General features: G+C 43.4%; 1 protein-coding gene across 2 annotated transcripts in view; it reads right to left on the bottom strand.

Annotated features, from left to right (window-relative positions):
* RAD23B (RAD23 nucleotide excision repair protein B) overlaps positions 1 to 14,637 on the bottom strand; it is a 354,987-nt gene that overhangs the window by 150,611 nt on the left and 189,739 nt on the right. For both annotated transcript variants that reach the window (XM_085641292.1, XM_085641291.1), the window contains exon 4: positions 6,702 to 7,006. In XM_085641292.1, the coding sequence (XP_085497418.1) occupies positions 6,702 to 7,006 (305 nt within the window). The remainder of the gene's footprint in view (positions 1 to 6,701; positions 7,007 to 14,637) is intronic.

The raw sequence follows: 14,637 nt of genomic DNA, 5'->3' as shown, positions 1-14,637 counted from the left end.
AGATTGTAGTTGGATACAATGCACTGGAGTGGAGTGGGGTAAATTGGAATGCAGTGGCCTGAGTTGGAGTGGAGTGGGTTGGATTGGGGTACATTGGGGTGGACTGGAGGAGTGGGGTAGATTAGAGTGGGGTAGATTAGAGTGGGGTGGGGGTAGACAGTTGGAGTGGAAGGTAGACTGGGTTGGAGTGGGAGGTAGAGTGGGGGTAGACTGAGGTGGTGTGCGGTGGGTAAATTGGGGTGGGGTACACTGGAGTGGGGTAGACTGGACTGGAATGAAATGGGGTAGGGTAGGGTAGATTGGAGTGGGGAAGACTGAAGTGGTGTTGTTTGGAGTTGGGTAGATATTGGTTAGAGTGGGGTAGATTGGTGTGGTGTATGGTGGTAAATTGGGGTGGGGTACACTGGAGTGGGGTAGACTGGACTGTGTTAGGGGTAGACTGGATTAAGTGGGGTAAACTGGATTCAGTTAGGTAAACTGAATTGAGTGGGGTAAAGTGGGGTTGGGTAAAGTGGAGTGGTGTACAGTGGGGTGGGGTAAAGTGGGGTACAGTGGAGAGAAGTAGACTGTAGAAAAGTGAGGTGCGGTAGATTGGGGTACATTGGAGTGGGATAGACCGGAGTGGTGTTGGGAAGGTGGTGTGGAGGGGCGTAAAGTGGCGTAGACTGGAATGGCGTGGAATCAGGTGGCATGGCATGTAGCAGACTCTTAAGAGTGGAAGGGAGTGGAGTGGCATGCCGTAGAATGGACTGGCGTGCCATAGAGTGTAGTGACGTAGTGTTCATTATGCATGGTGTAGTAGCGCTCTGCCATTACAGACCACACAATTTCAATTGAAATGACCATTACATTTGCACCAAAATACTGTTTTGCTGCACACAAATGATAAGGTGTGTAAATTTCATCACCTGGCGTACTGATGTGTTGCGATAGTATTCAAATATTTGTTTCCACCATACTTCCGAATTACAAAAAACACATGTGCTTCATTTGTACCAATTATGAAATATTCAGAAACTTTAGCAGTTCATTTTTTTTTTTTAGAAGAAAAAACATTACATTCTCTCCTCTTACATGTGTTCTCAGCAGGATTGTCACTTAAATTCTCTCACTTTGAAGTCAGGGGAAAACAAATAAACACCAAGCTCCCTGGAAGAGAGCTCCTGACATTTTGCCTCCGTCTTTGAATGTACAGCAAATGTGACAACATAAGAACAAGATTTAAAGGCCTGTTTACAGAGAACGAGTTTGTGGAAGAATACCGTAAACAAGGTTCGGGCAACAGGAGGAACGAACTCAAGCTGAAATGCCTAAAACTGGTAAAACCAGCAACTAGAGAGCTAGAAAATTTGGGTTACAAGCCATATAAAGTCCATGGTAAGCAACGGGCGGTAAGCATTCCTAGGTCAACTTTCTGAAAGTCCCCAAGATGTCTTTAGTAAAGTTCAATCTAAAAATAGAAGAACTGCCCGCTTTGCTTTTGAAGAAAAAAAAAACCCACAACAAAAAAACCATAAGTCATTTCGAGCCAAACCCCGATTTATCCCTGCAAAGCTCCTTACACCACAGCTTTCAAGTCCAAAACACTGACATGCAAGTACGGGACTCCTAAGAAGCAAACCTATCAAATGCACTAAAATATCCAAAAGTGTCTCACAGCAGCGGCAGCCTGAGATGAGTAATGCAATTCTACAAGTTTATCGATTATTGTATTTTATCCTAACCTCAGCAATGACCAATAGCAGATGCTCTCGGGAGTCAGTCCCCGTGACCACTGTTAGGACTAAAACCCTAAACAAGTCCTCTTATGGAGTCAAACATTGGGTAACAGTAAAATACACAAGGCTACTATGAATAACAGGCAGAACACTTTCCTCTTTAATGGAAACTATAACATCTGGTAAAGAGGAATCATTTTCTGAAATGCAGCACTCATTCTTGAGGGAGATAAGCTTTGCCCCTGCAAAGTGATGATTTGCATCTTTAGCCATCAAAGATATGGTCCTGGGAAACATCTTAAGGTATGGAAAGGGTTGAGGAAGACAGCCACTTAGTAATTCTTTTTTGGAGAACATCCAATACCATTAGGTCCTTGTGTTCAAGAGCAATTGTGGTCTCAATATTTGTCACACTCTTGTTGCAAAGGATGCTGCAATTGAGATTACAAAGTCAATTTCTGTATGATTAGCTATGAGAGCCTTTGGCCATAGGCTAAAGTCTCTCCTACTGCCTAAGAAAGGGTGGGAAATGCTGCCATTTACGTTAACTGCATGGATTTAGCAAACAGCAGATTCATCAAGTGGATTTGAACTCTAAACCCATTCACTCTTTTACCAAGCTTTTATGTCAGTGATACTCGAATAACGACTCAGAGCCTCATGTTGCGCTCTTGACCTTTACATGCGGCCCCCTGGTCAACAGCAGCACTGAGCTAACAAACATTGGCAAATTTAACTGACAATTAGAAACATTTACATTACTAAGTTTAGACATGTGCTCACTTTAAGTCGCTATAGGTGACCAGCTTCAGTAGGGAGCCAGTCAGGGGGACCAGAAAGTTCATCAGAAACAGGTAACTCAGAATGTGATGCGGTCAACAGGGGTCTTGCTTGGACTACTCCCCAGTCCACATAGCGGTTGAGGCAGTCCCGGTCACAGGTTTGACATCCCTCAAAGTCCTCTCAGTGCGGTCAGAAATCCAGTCCCCACTGGCTTACTAGTCACCCAGTATCGCGGCCATGGGACAATCCTCCCTGGGTCGATAACTCTTCCTCTGGTGATTCCAGCTGCACTCAGGCGACACCCCCGGACTCAGAGAACTTGGGATAAACTTCACGCGTCTGGTCTTGGTCCCTGGCGCTGCACGGTAACGTGTTGAAGATTTTTGGCTACGAACTTGCCCCAGCAGGTTTCTCAGCTAGTTTGTCCCCTGTGCTGTGAACAGGTGGACAGTTCACCAACCATTGGAGTGTTTTGGCTGGGCTCTGCAGACTACTTCTCCTCAAGCAGGCCTCAGCCGGCACAGTTCCTCTCTTTTGCTAGCCACCAGTTTGAGCAGGTGCAGTTCACTCCGGTGCAGCCTCTCTTGACCGGATCCACGGTGCAATAGGGCAGTCCTAATTTGGTCTTCCTTTCATTACAGATCCAAGTTCAGGGTGCCAGGAGTGCCCTACCTATTCTCAGAAAATGCCCTCTGGATAGGATGCCGTTGGCAGCCAATGGGCTACCTGGTTCCCTCCCATCCGAGGACAACTTTCTGTGAAGTATGGCATCTGGGCTTCTCAGGATGCACCATTCTGCCCACTTCCAAGATGGCAGGAACCTTTTCTGGAGCGTGAAGCTCCATAGCCCAACCCTGAGGTGTGGCACGAAGAGTGCTGCACGCCCCTGAAAAAACAGTTTGGCAACTGATTTCTCCTCTCCTGTCACTAGTGCCAGCCTTTTTGTCTGTGTGCCTGAACATTGGAGCAGCTCTCTCCTAAATGATGAGCAGGAGGCTTCTCCTATGAAGCTCGCCCTTTAGGCCAACACCAGTGTGGCTTCCTGCAGGACGGAGTCGACACCTCCTTCCAGAGCAGGATCCTAGTGTGTCCTTTCCTGGGAGTCATTTGCATGTCTTCTGAGAAGGGCAGAAAGCTGTCTCAGCAACAGAACCCAATGTGCAGCCAGTATGGCCACAGGTGACTAAAGGCAACAAAGTGGCAACTTTGCTAAAGCACCCCATTGCAACTGGGTACATTAATTTCAACCGGATAATCGAGCCGGGCTTAATGCAACAAGCTGATTGATACCTTAGATGACCCACTTTGGCTGCATTGTTCAAATGTCCACACAGCTGAGGGCACTGCATGCAATTGGGCGACCAAGATTTTCCACAGTAAAAACGGCAGCTCCACATTTTTACTATCAGAATATATAAAATTATATGTTTGCCCATAGAATATGTAGCATCCTACTTTAGGACTTGATAGGCCTGATCCAAGGGTGAATTGTACATATTCCAGGGGGAAGTCTGGAACTGTCATTGCTTTAAATGGTAAAGTCAGGCCAGCAGTTAAAACTGCTCTTACAGCCTGCAAATGGCAGGCTGGGAATCTTGTTTTACTTGTATCCCAGGGTGGCACAACCAGAGACGCAATCCCAGGAGGGTGGGGGTGAGCTCTAACTTACATGTCATGGGTACCATTTACTAGAAACATTCAGGTTTCTTAGCTCAGCCAATTGGGGAAAAGCCAATTCAACGTCTGGTTAGCAGGCCTCAGTGCAATCTCTAAAGTAAACCAAAAAAACAGCAGCAGCAGTGCAAAACTGGAGGGTAACCATGTAAAAGGGGTATTTCTTTACCTGGCCACTGGTGTCCAAAGAGGGATTTGTTTTCTCAATTGGCAAACCCCAAATTATAAAATGTATTTCCCAAGATCCTCTAGCGGAGAAGCAGTTTTAAAATCATTCTATTCATCTAGATTGAACATAAATTCCAACAAACCCTGTAAAGTCATTCTCCATGCTGCAACTGCAGAAAGCAATTAGACATGCTTCAAATTACAATGCACACTTTTTCTAAATCCTTGTGTGGGAGATAAGATTAGGCAGTGATTTGGAGCGTTTCAATGGGATCATGGAAGATTATACACACCATTCCTGCCCCCCACTCTCTCAGGTAACCAAAACATATGGTAATGAACCCAGAACCTGCCCTAGGTGTGACTCGCTGACTGCAAACTCCTTCCAGACGGTCTGGGTGTGCCCTCGGTTGTGGACCTACTGGAACATTGTAACGCTGCAGTTAAACCAAACTTGCGATAGAGAGATAGAATGCATGTCGCAGGTGTTGCTTTGCATAAGCTTTCCCAGACCTAAACCAAATAAGGTTGGCAATAGTGTTTTGACTCAGAATTGAGCTTAGCTAAAAGATTGGTGGTTATTTGTTGAAAAGCTGCAAAGAGACCAATATTTGACTGTTGAGGGATGTAGCGCAGTGGGCTCATGCTGTGAAATAAGAAGCCCTTCATAGAGAAGAGCAAAACACACGAGATGGACGGTATGTTGCACATTGGCAAAACATTCACCCCCAGTCACAGATCTGGGTTTAATCCATCATTAGTTTGCTCACCACGCCTCCCCAGTTCAGACATGGCCATATGCAAATCAGTCTTCACCATGTGCCTCATGGGAACAGTCCAGCCCGAACTGCCAAGCCAGGTCTTCCCTGGACCGGATTCAAGCATCCTAGGACCGGTTTCGGGGTTTCACCCCTCTTCAGCCAGGATAGCTTGACTCCAGTAGCGTAGTGAGCACGGGACCCACGTCTGGGCATACCCTTCCCACATGCTCAGACGTGGGTCTCCATGCCACTGGAATCAAGCTATCCTGGCTGAAGAGGGGTGAAACCCCGAAACCGGTCCTAGGATGCTTGTTTCCAGTCCAGGGAAGACATGGCTTGGCAGTTCGGGCTGGACTGTTCCCATTGGGCACAGGGTCAAGACTGATTGGCATATGGCTGGGTCCAAACTGGAATGGCATGGTGAGGAAAAAAACGATGGATTTAGGCCCAGATCTCTGTACTGGGGTGAATGTATGACATTGTTCTGCATTCTGTCCATCAATAGTTCTTTCTACATAGAGAAGAGGCAGAGAGAATACATAGCTTTCTAATAGGCAATATCTGGTCTGAAGCGGTATAAGCAAACAATAAAACTGAAGGGTAAAATTGGGAAGGCCTTGACTGGCGAATGCCACTGAAATGTCATGGGGGATTGGAGAACTTGCTTGGATTCCCCTCACCTCCCCCTGCCCCATATATTCCCCCTTTTTTCTTCTTCTGGTTTCCAGTCATTTCGACTAGAAACAGGTTTCAAAGGCATGTACGGTCTAAAATACCAAATTATTAAGTCATTGCTGACTAACCTAAGGATACTCGGATGCATAAATATCTGTACTGATGGTTGATGTACAATCTGGTCCGAAATGCAGTTATCTGACTGAAAAAAGTTTCCGTTTGAGCTTAGCCTCATTCTGTTGTATTTTATGGATATATACTGTATATGATGTGTAACTTACATATTCCGATAAAGAATCAAAGTGTATGTATTCTGATGGCATGCGGTTGGCTTGTGCATCAATAACTGAAAACATATTTGAAAACAAAATTCAAAGGATCATGGAAACCACACAAAAGTATAGTTCAATAAATCTCACTAAAATGTTTAACTGGTTTCATAGAGCAGAACACAGAAAGGTTGCATTAGAGTATAGTGTATGGACTACAGAGCATAAGAATCATGGTTACAAAGTAAAATGCATACAATGGAAAAGAGGCATAAAAAGTAAATGACTGGTCCAACATTTAGATTCCGCACTTAGCAGTATAATAATAATGCTGGCCTCTTCAGATTTGCAATACATTACCTGAGACTTGTGAACAAAGTGTTCATGTGTCTTCGACTTAAGAAGGCCTATCACTGATATATGTTCTTTTTTGGGAGTCAATTATTTTATGTACTTACTGAACGGCCAGGATGCCTCTTTCCAAGTTTTTCAGAACGAGCTGGAACTTCTGTTAAAGAAGGTATTAAATGGGGCAGCAAACAGAGAGCTTCTTAATGGGTAGGCAGTGAAATTCCTCACTTCTTACTCTGACATTACCACAGATTAGGATTTCTGAATTATGCAAAACACTCAGACATAATAACACTTATCACCTGCTATCTGTTGATGTTGGACTAACTGTGGAGGGAGTCTTTGCAGTTTCTTCTGCAGATGTTTCTTCTTTGGGCTTTTGGGTGGCTGTGACCGGTTCTGATGTCACTGGAACAGAAGCTGCAGCAGTAGGAGCAGATGTGGTAATCGAAACAGGTGCAGGTATAGTGATTGGAGCAGGCAAAGGTGTTGGAGCTACTGCTGAAGCTGTGGTGGTGGTGGAGGAGGTGATGGTAGTAGAAGCAGCACTGGATGAAGAAGTCACTGTTGGTGCGGTTACTGGAGCAGAACAGGTTGCAGCCTTTGGCTAAAGGAAAAAGAGAAAAAAAAGCTTAATTAAATAATGTAAACGAATAAAAATCAAGGTAACAGACATTTGTACCCTGTGTAGGATATACCAAATCATTCCTCTGCAAAAAGAGGCATGAGAGCCACAGGAGACATCATTCAATAATTTGTCTAGCCTTTTTGAGAAGAGACCAAAACTGCATTATTGCTGCACCTTGAAAAATATGCAAAGAACACACCAACCCCAATTTAAGGTAGAGGAGAATCACCTAGTCCCAATCAGAACATCCACGTTGGCGACACACAAATGCTAGTATCAACTACTTAGCCAGTTGAGCACTTCCAAACATGGTAGAAGTTCTTGATCAATTCAACATTATACTGCACTCCAATGGCATGATCCTACAGCCACTTGTAAAACAGATCATTAGCTTATTTACAATCAGTTACTTTCACTACCCTCACATCCTCCAATAGGGCAGATGAAGATGAACCCATCACAGTGGCAGAAATCCTTTCACTCAAAAGTGAAACGAGGCAGGGCCCGATCCTTTAATCGTCACTGCCACATTTTAATAAGTTCCGCACCACTCTTAGTCCTCTACAATGGCATGAACCACCTCCACGATTTCTCTCCAGTAACGGTCGAAGCGAACCATCATCGGTGAAGCCTCACAAGGATCCAGTTAAGTGGCAGTAATACAGACCAACATCTCTGCTAAATATTAATACCAAAATAATGGCCATGGCCCTTGCTTATAGATTGGAATATTCCCTTCCATATCTGATACATGCCAAATAAACTGGCTTTATTTCATCCAGGTCCACAGATGACCGCACCAAAAGATCATTACATATAATAGACTTAGGACGGAAGTGCCACAAAGACGCTGTTATGCTGTTCCTGGACAAGGAGACGGCCTTTGACAGGGCAGACTGGGCTATAATGGAGACTCTTATCTAAGGGGGCTTTAGAGCACGCTTTAGGGCTTGGATTGACTCAATATATACCATACATCATGGGCCAGACTGCTTGTGAATGGCACAAAATTCACCAGAGATTTCAATTCAGAGAGCCCCGAATTCATTTTTTTTTTAAATTAAATTTTTATTAGGCAACATCAATGCGTTCAGAAATATATAAAACAAATTAAGACAGTATTTCAGTTCTATAAAGTCTATTGAGAGAGAAATAATAAATCCATGACATGTTAAGACATGTAAATTCTAGACATTTTAAGACATTTTAAGACAAAAGGAAATCTGACATATATCTTGAATTACGTTAAGTTTCGTTAAAAAAAAAAAAAATACTAAGTAAAGGTAGAAACTAAAACCTATCTTTCCAGGAGATAATGGGTAACCAAATTTGAGTGCCACGTTGTCTAGCCTTCGTGCCCTTGGCTAAATAGATTGCCATTTCTTGATTGGAAATCGCCAAAAACCGCGTTATCCATACTTGAAAATTAGGAGGATCAATATCTTTCCATCTTGTAGCTAATATCAATCTGTATACAGCCATACCCAAAAACAAACATATCTCTTCTTCTTTACTATGCCCAAGGATATTGTCATAGCCTAGGAGGAAGAGGGTCGGGGACATAAGAACTTTATGACCAAATAACTCTTCCCAGAAATCTGATATTTTTAATTTGAGAGCAGTTAGTTACATTCGACAAACATATGTATTAAGTGGGCCGAACCTATACCACACCTGGGGCATTTATCGTCTATTCTTTTCCCCCATGCATACAATTTTGCCGGTGTAAAGAATAAATTGTATATGGTCTTATATAGTTGGGCCTTAAGAGTTGATGTTAAAAAAACTTTCCCGGCGAGAGAGAGAACCTTGTCAATATCAACATTTGGATTAATCAATTTAGATGCCCAAAGAGATTCTGTTCTCTCCAAATCGTCATATTGTTGTGCCAGTAACAATTCGTAGAATATGCTTATACTAGAATTTTTCTTCCCCCCAATATAATCAAAAATAGGGATATTCGACATTGAAATATTTGGGAGTTTCGCAGACAGTATGGCATTTATCTGAATATATTTACAGAAGTCAAAGGTCGGAATGTTAAATTTTATTTGAAGATTCGAGAACCTCGAGCTGGGCGTAGTGTCAAGAAAATCTCCTACTGATACCAGTCCAAGGCACTCCCACCTCTTAGCGATATCGTCATTGATTTGCCGAGAAAGAAGAAAGGAGTGCCATAAAGGCGTATATTTATTAATTTTGGGGATATCCAAATGTTTGGAAGTTTTCTTCCATATCTTCCAAGCACTCTCAATAATTTTAAACTTAACCTTTTTATAATACGATGGCTCTATCTGTCTCAGCAATAAACCTTTGGCTTTCTTCCCTACAGCTAGTTCATATATTGAAGGGGTCCCAGTCAGGTCTGTATTATTACTTATTGGTTTTATATTAAAAAGTGGAAGCATCCCTTGAAGAAAACTAGCCCAAAAATACAAAGTTGTATTTGGAAGCCCCAGACCTCCTCTCTCCTGTGGAAGGGATAAAAGTTTAGAGGATCTCCTAATTTTGTCTTTTCCCCAAATAAATTTTGAAATTTGTGACTATGGCTGTGATCATCTTATCCTCAATAATTAAAGGGATTGCGCGAAAGAAGTACAGTATCTTCGGAAAAATATTCATTTTGACAAAATTAACCCTACCAATAATTGAAAGATTAAGGCTATTAACCCTCAGAAGGTCTTTCTTTATGTTTGAGCATGGGATCGTAATTAAGTTGATTAATATTTTCAATCTTGGGGGATATAGAAACACCTAAATAAACAGCATTTGTTGCTTTTCTGAGGTCCTTAAATAGATTATTTGTACAAATAACAACCGTTTTCTCACGATTCAAAGAATATCCGGACATGTCCCCAAAGGACCGAGTTATATTTTCAATTTCTCCGATTGCCTCGGTAGGGTTTGGTGTTACAACCGCCACGTCATCGGCATAAGCAAGTATCTTAGTATCGTGCTTGCCTGTTTTAATAGGTGTTATCGCAGTACTTCCCAGTAGTTTTATAATCAGCGGATTAATATAAAGGGCAAACAATATTGGGGAGCAAGGACATCCCTGCCTTGTGCCCCTTAGAATGTTAAATGGTCTAGATTCTAGGCCCATCGTCTGAGCTTTAGCAATTGGATCTTGATACATTGCTTGTATAGATCTAACAAAGCCAGCCCCAAAGTTGTTAAGACCCATTATCGCCCACAGGTATTTCCATGAAATTCGGTCAAAGGCTTTCTCGGCGTCAAGGAGGATCATAGACATCCGGCCCCCCGTCGCAGCCATGATGTTGAATAGTGATATGACCTTTATGGGGAATGAATCCGTGCTGCCACGGGGAGACCAGATGTTCTACCACCCTCCTGAGCCGATTGGCCAAGACCTTTTCATATATTTTTGAGTCTGAATTTATTAATGAGATGAGGCGATACGAAGTGGGAAGCTCTGGGGGCTTACCCTTCTTGGGAAATTACTATATTGGTCTCTTTCCAAGATAGAGGCGTATTGACGTTCCCTGTATACCTATACAGAGATCTAATATGTATGGTATAATGACCGATCCCAGAATTTTATATAGATCTAGGGGGATCTTATCTGGGCCAGCTGCCTTACCAAAGGCCAGGTCGGATAAGGCTGCTTGTACTTCGACTAACGTAATGTCTTTATCTAAGTCATCTCTAGTGGCTGCATCGAGAGTATTAATCATTCCACATTGCGTTAGCCAAGACCGTAGTAATTCTTTAATTTCGTCCGACTCGAGAGTCTCTTCGTTAGTATAAAGTTTCTCATAATATCCCTTAAAGACCTCTAGTATCTTGTCTGGTTCACTGCAAGTTTTACCATTTGCGTATATATGACTGATTTTATTAAGTGATTGTTTCTGTCGGGTGCGAAGGGCTACTTGCTTTCCGACCTTTCCCCGTCTTCGTATAATTTATTACAGCTAGTTTGATAGGTTTCTGCTGCTTTCTGATTAATCTTGCTATTGATCGTAGTTTTCAGAATTAGCAATTTGCATAATTTGGCTTTACCGTCACCTCCTTCGGCAAGGTCTAACATCTGACGCTGGTTAACCAGGACTGCCTCTTTCTTTTGTTTAGCTACGAAGCTGATAGTTTCACCCCTGAGAGCAGCCTTGAAACAGTCCCACACTATGGCCCTCGACGTGCTATAGCGGTTACAGTCAAAGTAACCCTGTGTCCAAGTCTTGATGTAATCTATGTACTCATTATTAGCGAGGAGTTTTCTATCGAAAGTCCAATTGAAACGGGGCCTATACAAATTGGACAAATTAATAGTAAGAGTGAGCATATTATGGTCAGAGTGTGTCTTGGGACTTTTTTCGATTTCTGCACCCGAGATCTGTTCACTAACCAACCACAGTCGATTCGCACATATTTATTGTGTGGGAATGAAAAATAAGTATAACCGGGATCAAAATGTCGTTTAAAAGCCCAGACGTCAATTAAGTCAAAGCTTTCTCTTAGTTGGGAGAACGCTCTGTAAACTTTGGGTTTTCTTCCTGTGTAGGTAGACAGATATTGGTGATAAGGCATTCCTAAATGTTTAAAGGAAATATTCAAATCCCCACACAATATCAATACCTTGGGCCAGGAAGCCAACTCAAGCTCTAACTCTTCAAATATATGTGGGTCATCATGATTCGGAGCATAAACTGAGCAAAGTGTTATTCCAGGTTCTAGCTCAATGATGACCCATCTACCAGAGGCATCTACTAGTTTACGTTTCGCTTGCCCCAAGAAGCTTCTGGCAAAGATAGCTACACCGCAGGTTTTGGAGGTTTGTGAAGTATTTGCTAATAAGTTAAACCCAGGCATTTTTAGTAAGTCCCTATCTAACCATGTAATATGAGTTTCTTGAAAACAAAGAATGTCAAAGGGCCCTTGCCTAATTAATTCATAAATACTAGCTCTCTTGGCCCTATCATTAAGCCCAGCCACATTCCAGGAGCATATTTTTAACTTCCCCATAACAGTGTCGAGTTGTTTTCCATAATTATCTCTCCAAAAATATAGAAAAACCATTTTATTTATTACTCTAAAATTCGTATACGCAAGGAGTTGCCATTGTTTCCCTTATTTTTTCCTCCATTCCGGCTTCCGCCGGCCCTTTCGCCCCCCCCCCCATGGCTACCACCACCCCGACCCCCCCCCACACACACCCTCCGTGAGGCTTTTAGACTCCGTGAGAGTCTATTTGATGAATGTGCATATCGAGGTCCAACGCTGGAGCTTATGTTTAAAATTACGTGATACCTTTTACAAAAAATCAATAGCTCACTTTTTTTCATTTATTTATTTTTTTCTTTCTTTTCTTTTCCTTCCCTTTTCTCTTCCTCCCCTTCCCCCCTTCCCACCTCTTCTTTTTTGAGCAAAAGAGCTGTGAAATGTATGTGATGAGAGAAAAAAAAAAAGACATACTGAATAAAAGAGTGCCATTAGACCATGATAAACCTTGAAATGCTTCAGTAAGTACAGCCTAAAATCACGGAAACTTAACAGCGCTACATTGTAAGCTACTTCATAAGGCATCCAAGTACTCCTTGGCCTGGATTTCAGATGTGAAAAATGTTATGGACCCCCCATTAATTATTTTAAGATGGGCTGGATTATTCAGATAAGCCAATACTTTCTTCTCTTGGAAAGGTTTAATCAACTGGCGAAGACGCCACCTCCTTTCCACCGTGGCGTGGCAAAAATCGGGGCGTACAAAATAAGAGATTGTGCCGCTCGCTCGTTTTGACTCTGGTCTGGCTTTCTCAGATATTGCTTGCCTGAGGAGGAAATTACCAAAATATACTAAGATTGCACGAGGATAACCCCCCGGGCGTGCAGGCTGTTTTAGATTCAGAGGTACGCGGTGAGCTCATTGTATCTCTAAATCCCAGTTCCAGTTCGACAATTCAGGTAGAGAGTCACGGAAAATTCTGATAATAAAAGCCCGAGCATCCTCCCCTTCTAAAGTTTCCGGGACTCCTAGAACACGGAGGTTATTTCTTCGGAGGCGATTTTCAAAGTCCTCTAACTTCCATCTTACATCAGAGAGCTCTGCTTCATGTGACTCTACTAACTCATAGTTTGTTGCAATCTCAGTTTCATTGGATACTATGCGAGACTCAAGGTCAGACAGTGTCTCCAAATGAGCCGACGTTTTTGTTCAATCACCGAACCACCCCTTGTACTTTTCGAAGAGTGTTTTGGTCCTTACACCCGTCATGTGCAGTCTCTTCTCTATGTGCTGCAATTGCTTGGAGAACAGTGTCCATTACTGTATCGAGAGTAGCTGGAGAGCCTGAAGGGTGATCTAAGCAACCAGGAGCAGCAGCTTGGTGGGATGGAGATGAGATATTCGTCGCTGTGCGCTCTGTAAGTTGTTCTGGCATAGATTGGATAGGTTGCGTTGTAGGGGTATAATCCCATACCAAATCAGTCGCACCGTGATGACCCTTTCTTTTTTTAAACTACAGTTTTTTGAGCACCACGGCCAGAGTCATCATCATTGTCGCTACCCGTTGATACTGAACATGTCTCATCTGACCATTCTAGCTCGTCCGAGAAGGAATAAAAGTCACTTGGGTCCTTTACCACATCTGTATCTAGAGCTCTCCTGTTGTTGCTTGTCACGGTGCTACATCCAGCCCTCTCAGTAGTTTTATCTTGGGTATCATTAGGGTGACTGACCCCCCCCCCCCCCCAAACAAGACGTGGTTACCATCTGATTTTGAGGTATATTGACATCCAAGCCAGCCATGATCTCCTTAAGGGGAGCTTCAGGTGCTATTATGGGAGTTACCATGGCTTCATCGGCCATATCGCTGGTTCTAGCCACACTCGGGTGCTGCAGGATAGGTATAAATATAGGGGGAGTATTTTGAGGTAGTTCGCTTGTCTTTATGCTCGTAATTATGCCCGTTTGGGGATGAGGTAGATTAGGTATATTGAGGGCACTTTGAGGAGCTTCCTTGGCATTACCTACATCTAGCAAATTCGCATCCAACTCTTCAATCACATACCCCGTTAATATAACGGGAATTACTTCACTAGCTGGGCCTCCGGAGTTTTCCAGGTTTTCGGACCTCCTCGATCGAGTCTGTAACGCTGCGTCTGTTTTCGCTGGTTGACTCTGCTTCGCCTGACCTGGAAGTACTCCACCAGGTGTTCGGGAAGGAGATCAGCCACTGTGGGGCCTGCTGTGCTTCCTTTCGCTTTCCCCGTCGACGCAGACCCCTGCCTAGGAGTCCTGGAGCCCGCATTCATTTCTTGAGTAGTCCGTTTACCAATTACGGCATCCTCACGCTGTGCCTGTCTCGCCGCTGCTGCTGCAGCCCTTGCCTTGGCCGCGGCTGAGGAACCAGCATTTTTAGGAGGCATCGCAAATTCCTTCTTGTTGGCGTTAGCGTTGTCGCAAAAGGCGGATTGTTGATCAAATCCCCCGTGTAGCGGCTCCCTCGATTCCCGTGGTACTAACAGCTGTTCGCGGCAAAGAAAACGGATGACAGAGAGACCAATGAGCGAGCCGAGAGTCTTGAGGTAAGCTCCTGTACTCGCGTTTAGTTTCTTATCATTTACCAGCACCATCAGGAAGCATAAAAGATAGCGAT

This window comes from Triturus cristatus, chromosome 2_2 (assembly GCF_964204655.1).
Source record: "Triturus cristatus chromosome 2_2, aTriCri1.1, whole genome shotgun sequence".
In the NCBI taxonomy this organism is placed as follows: domain Eukaryota; kingdom Metazoa; phylum Chordata; class Amphibia; order Caudata; family Salamandridae; genus Triturus; species Triturus cristatus.
This window is presented reverse-complemented; position numbering and strand designations above follow the sequence as displayed.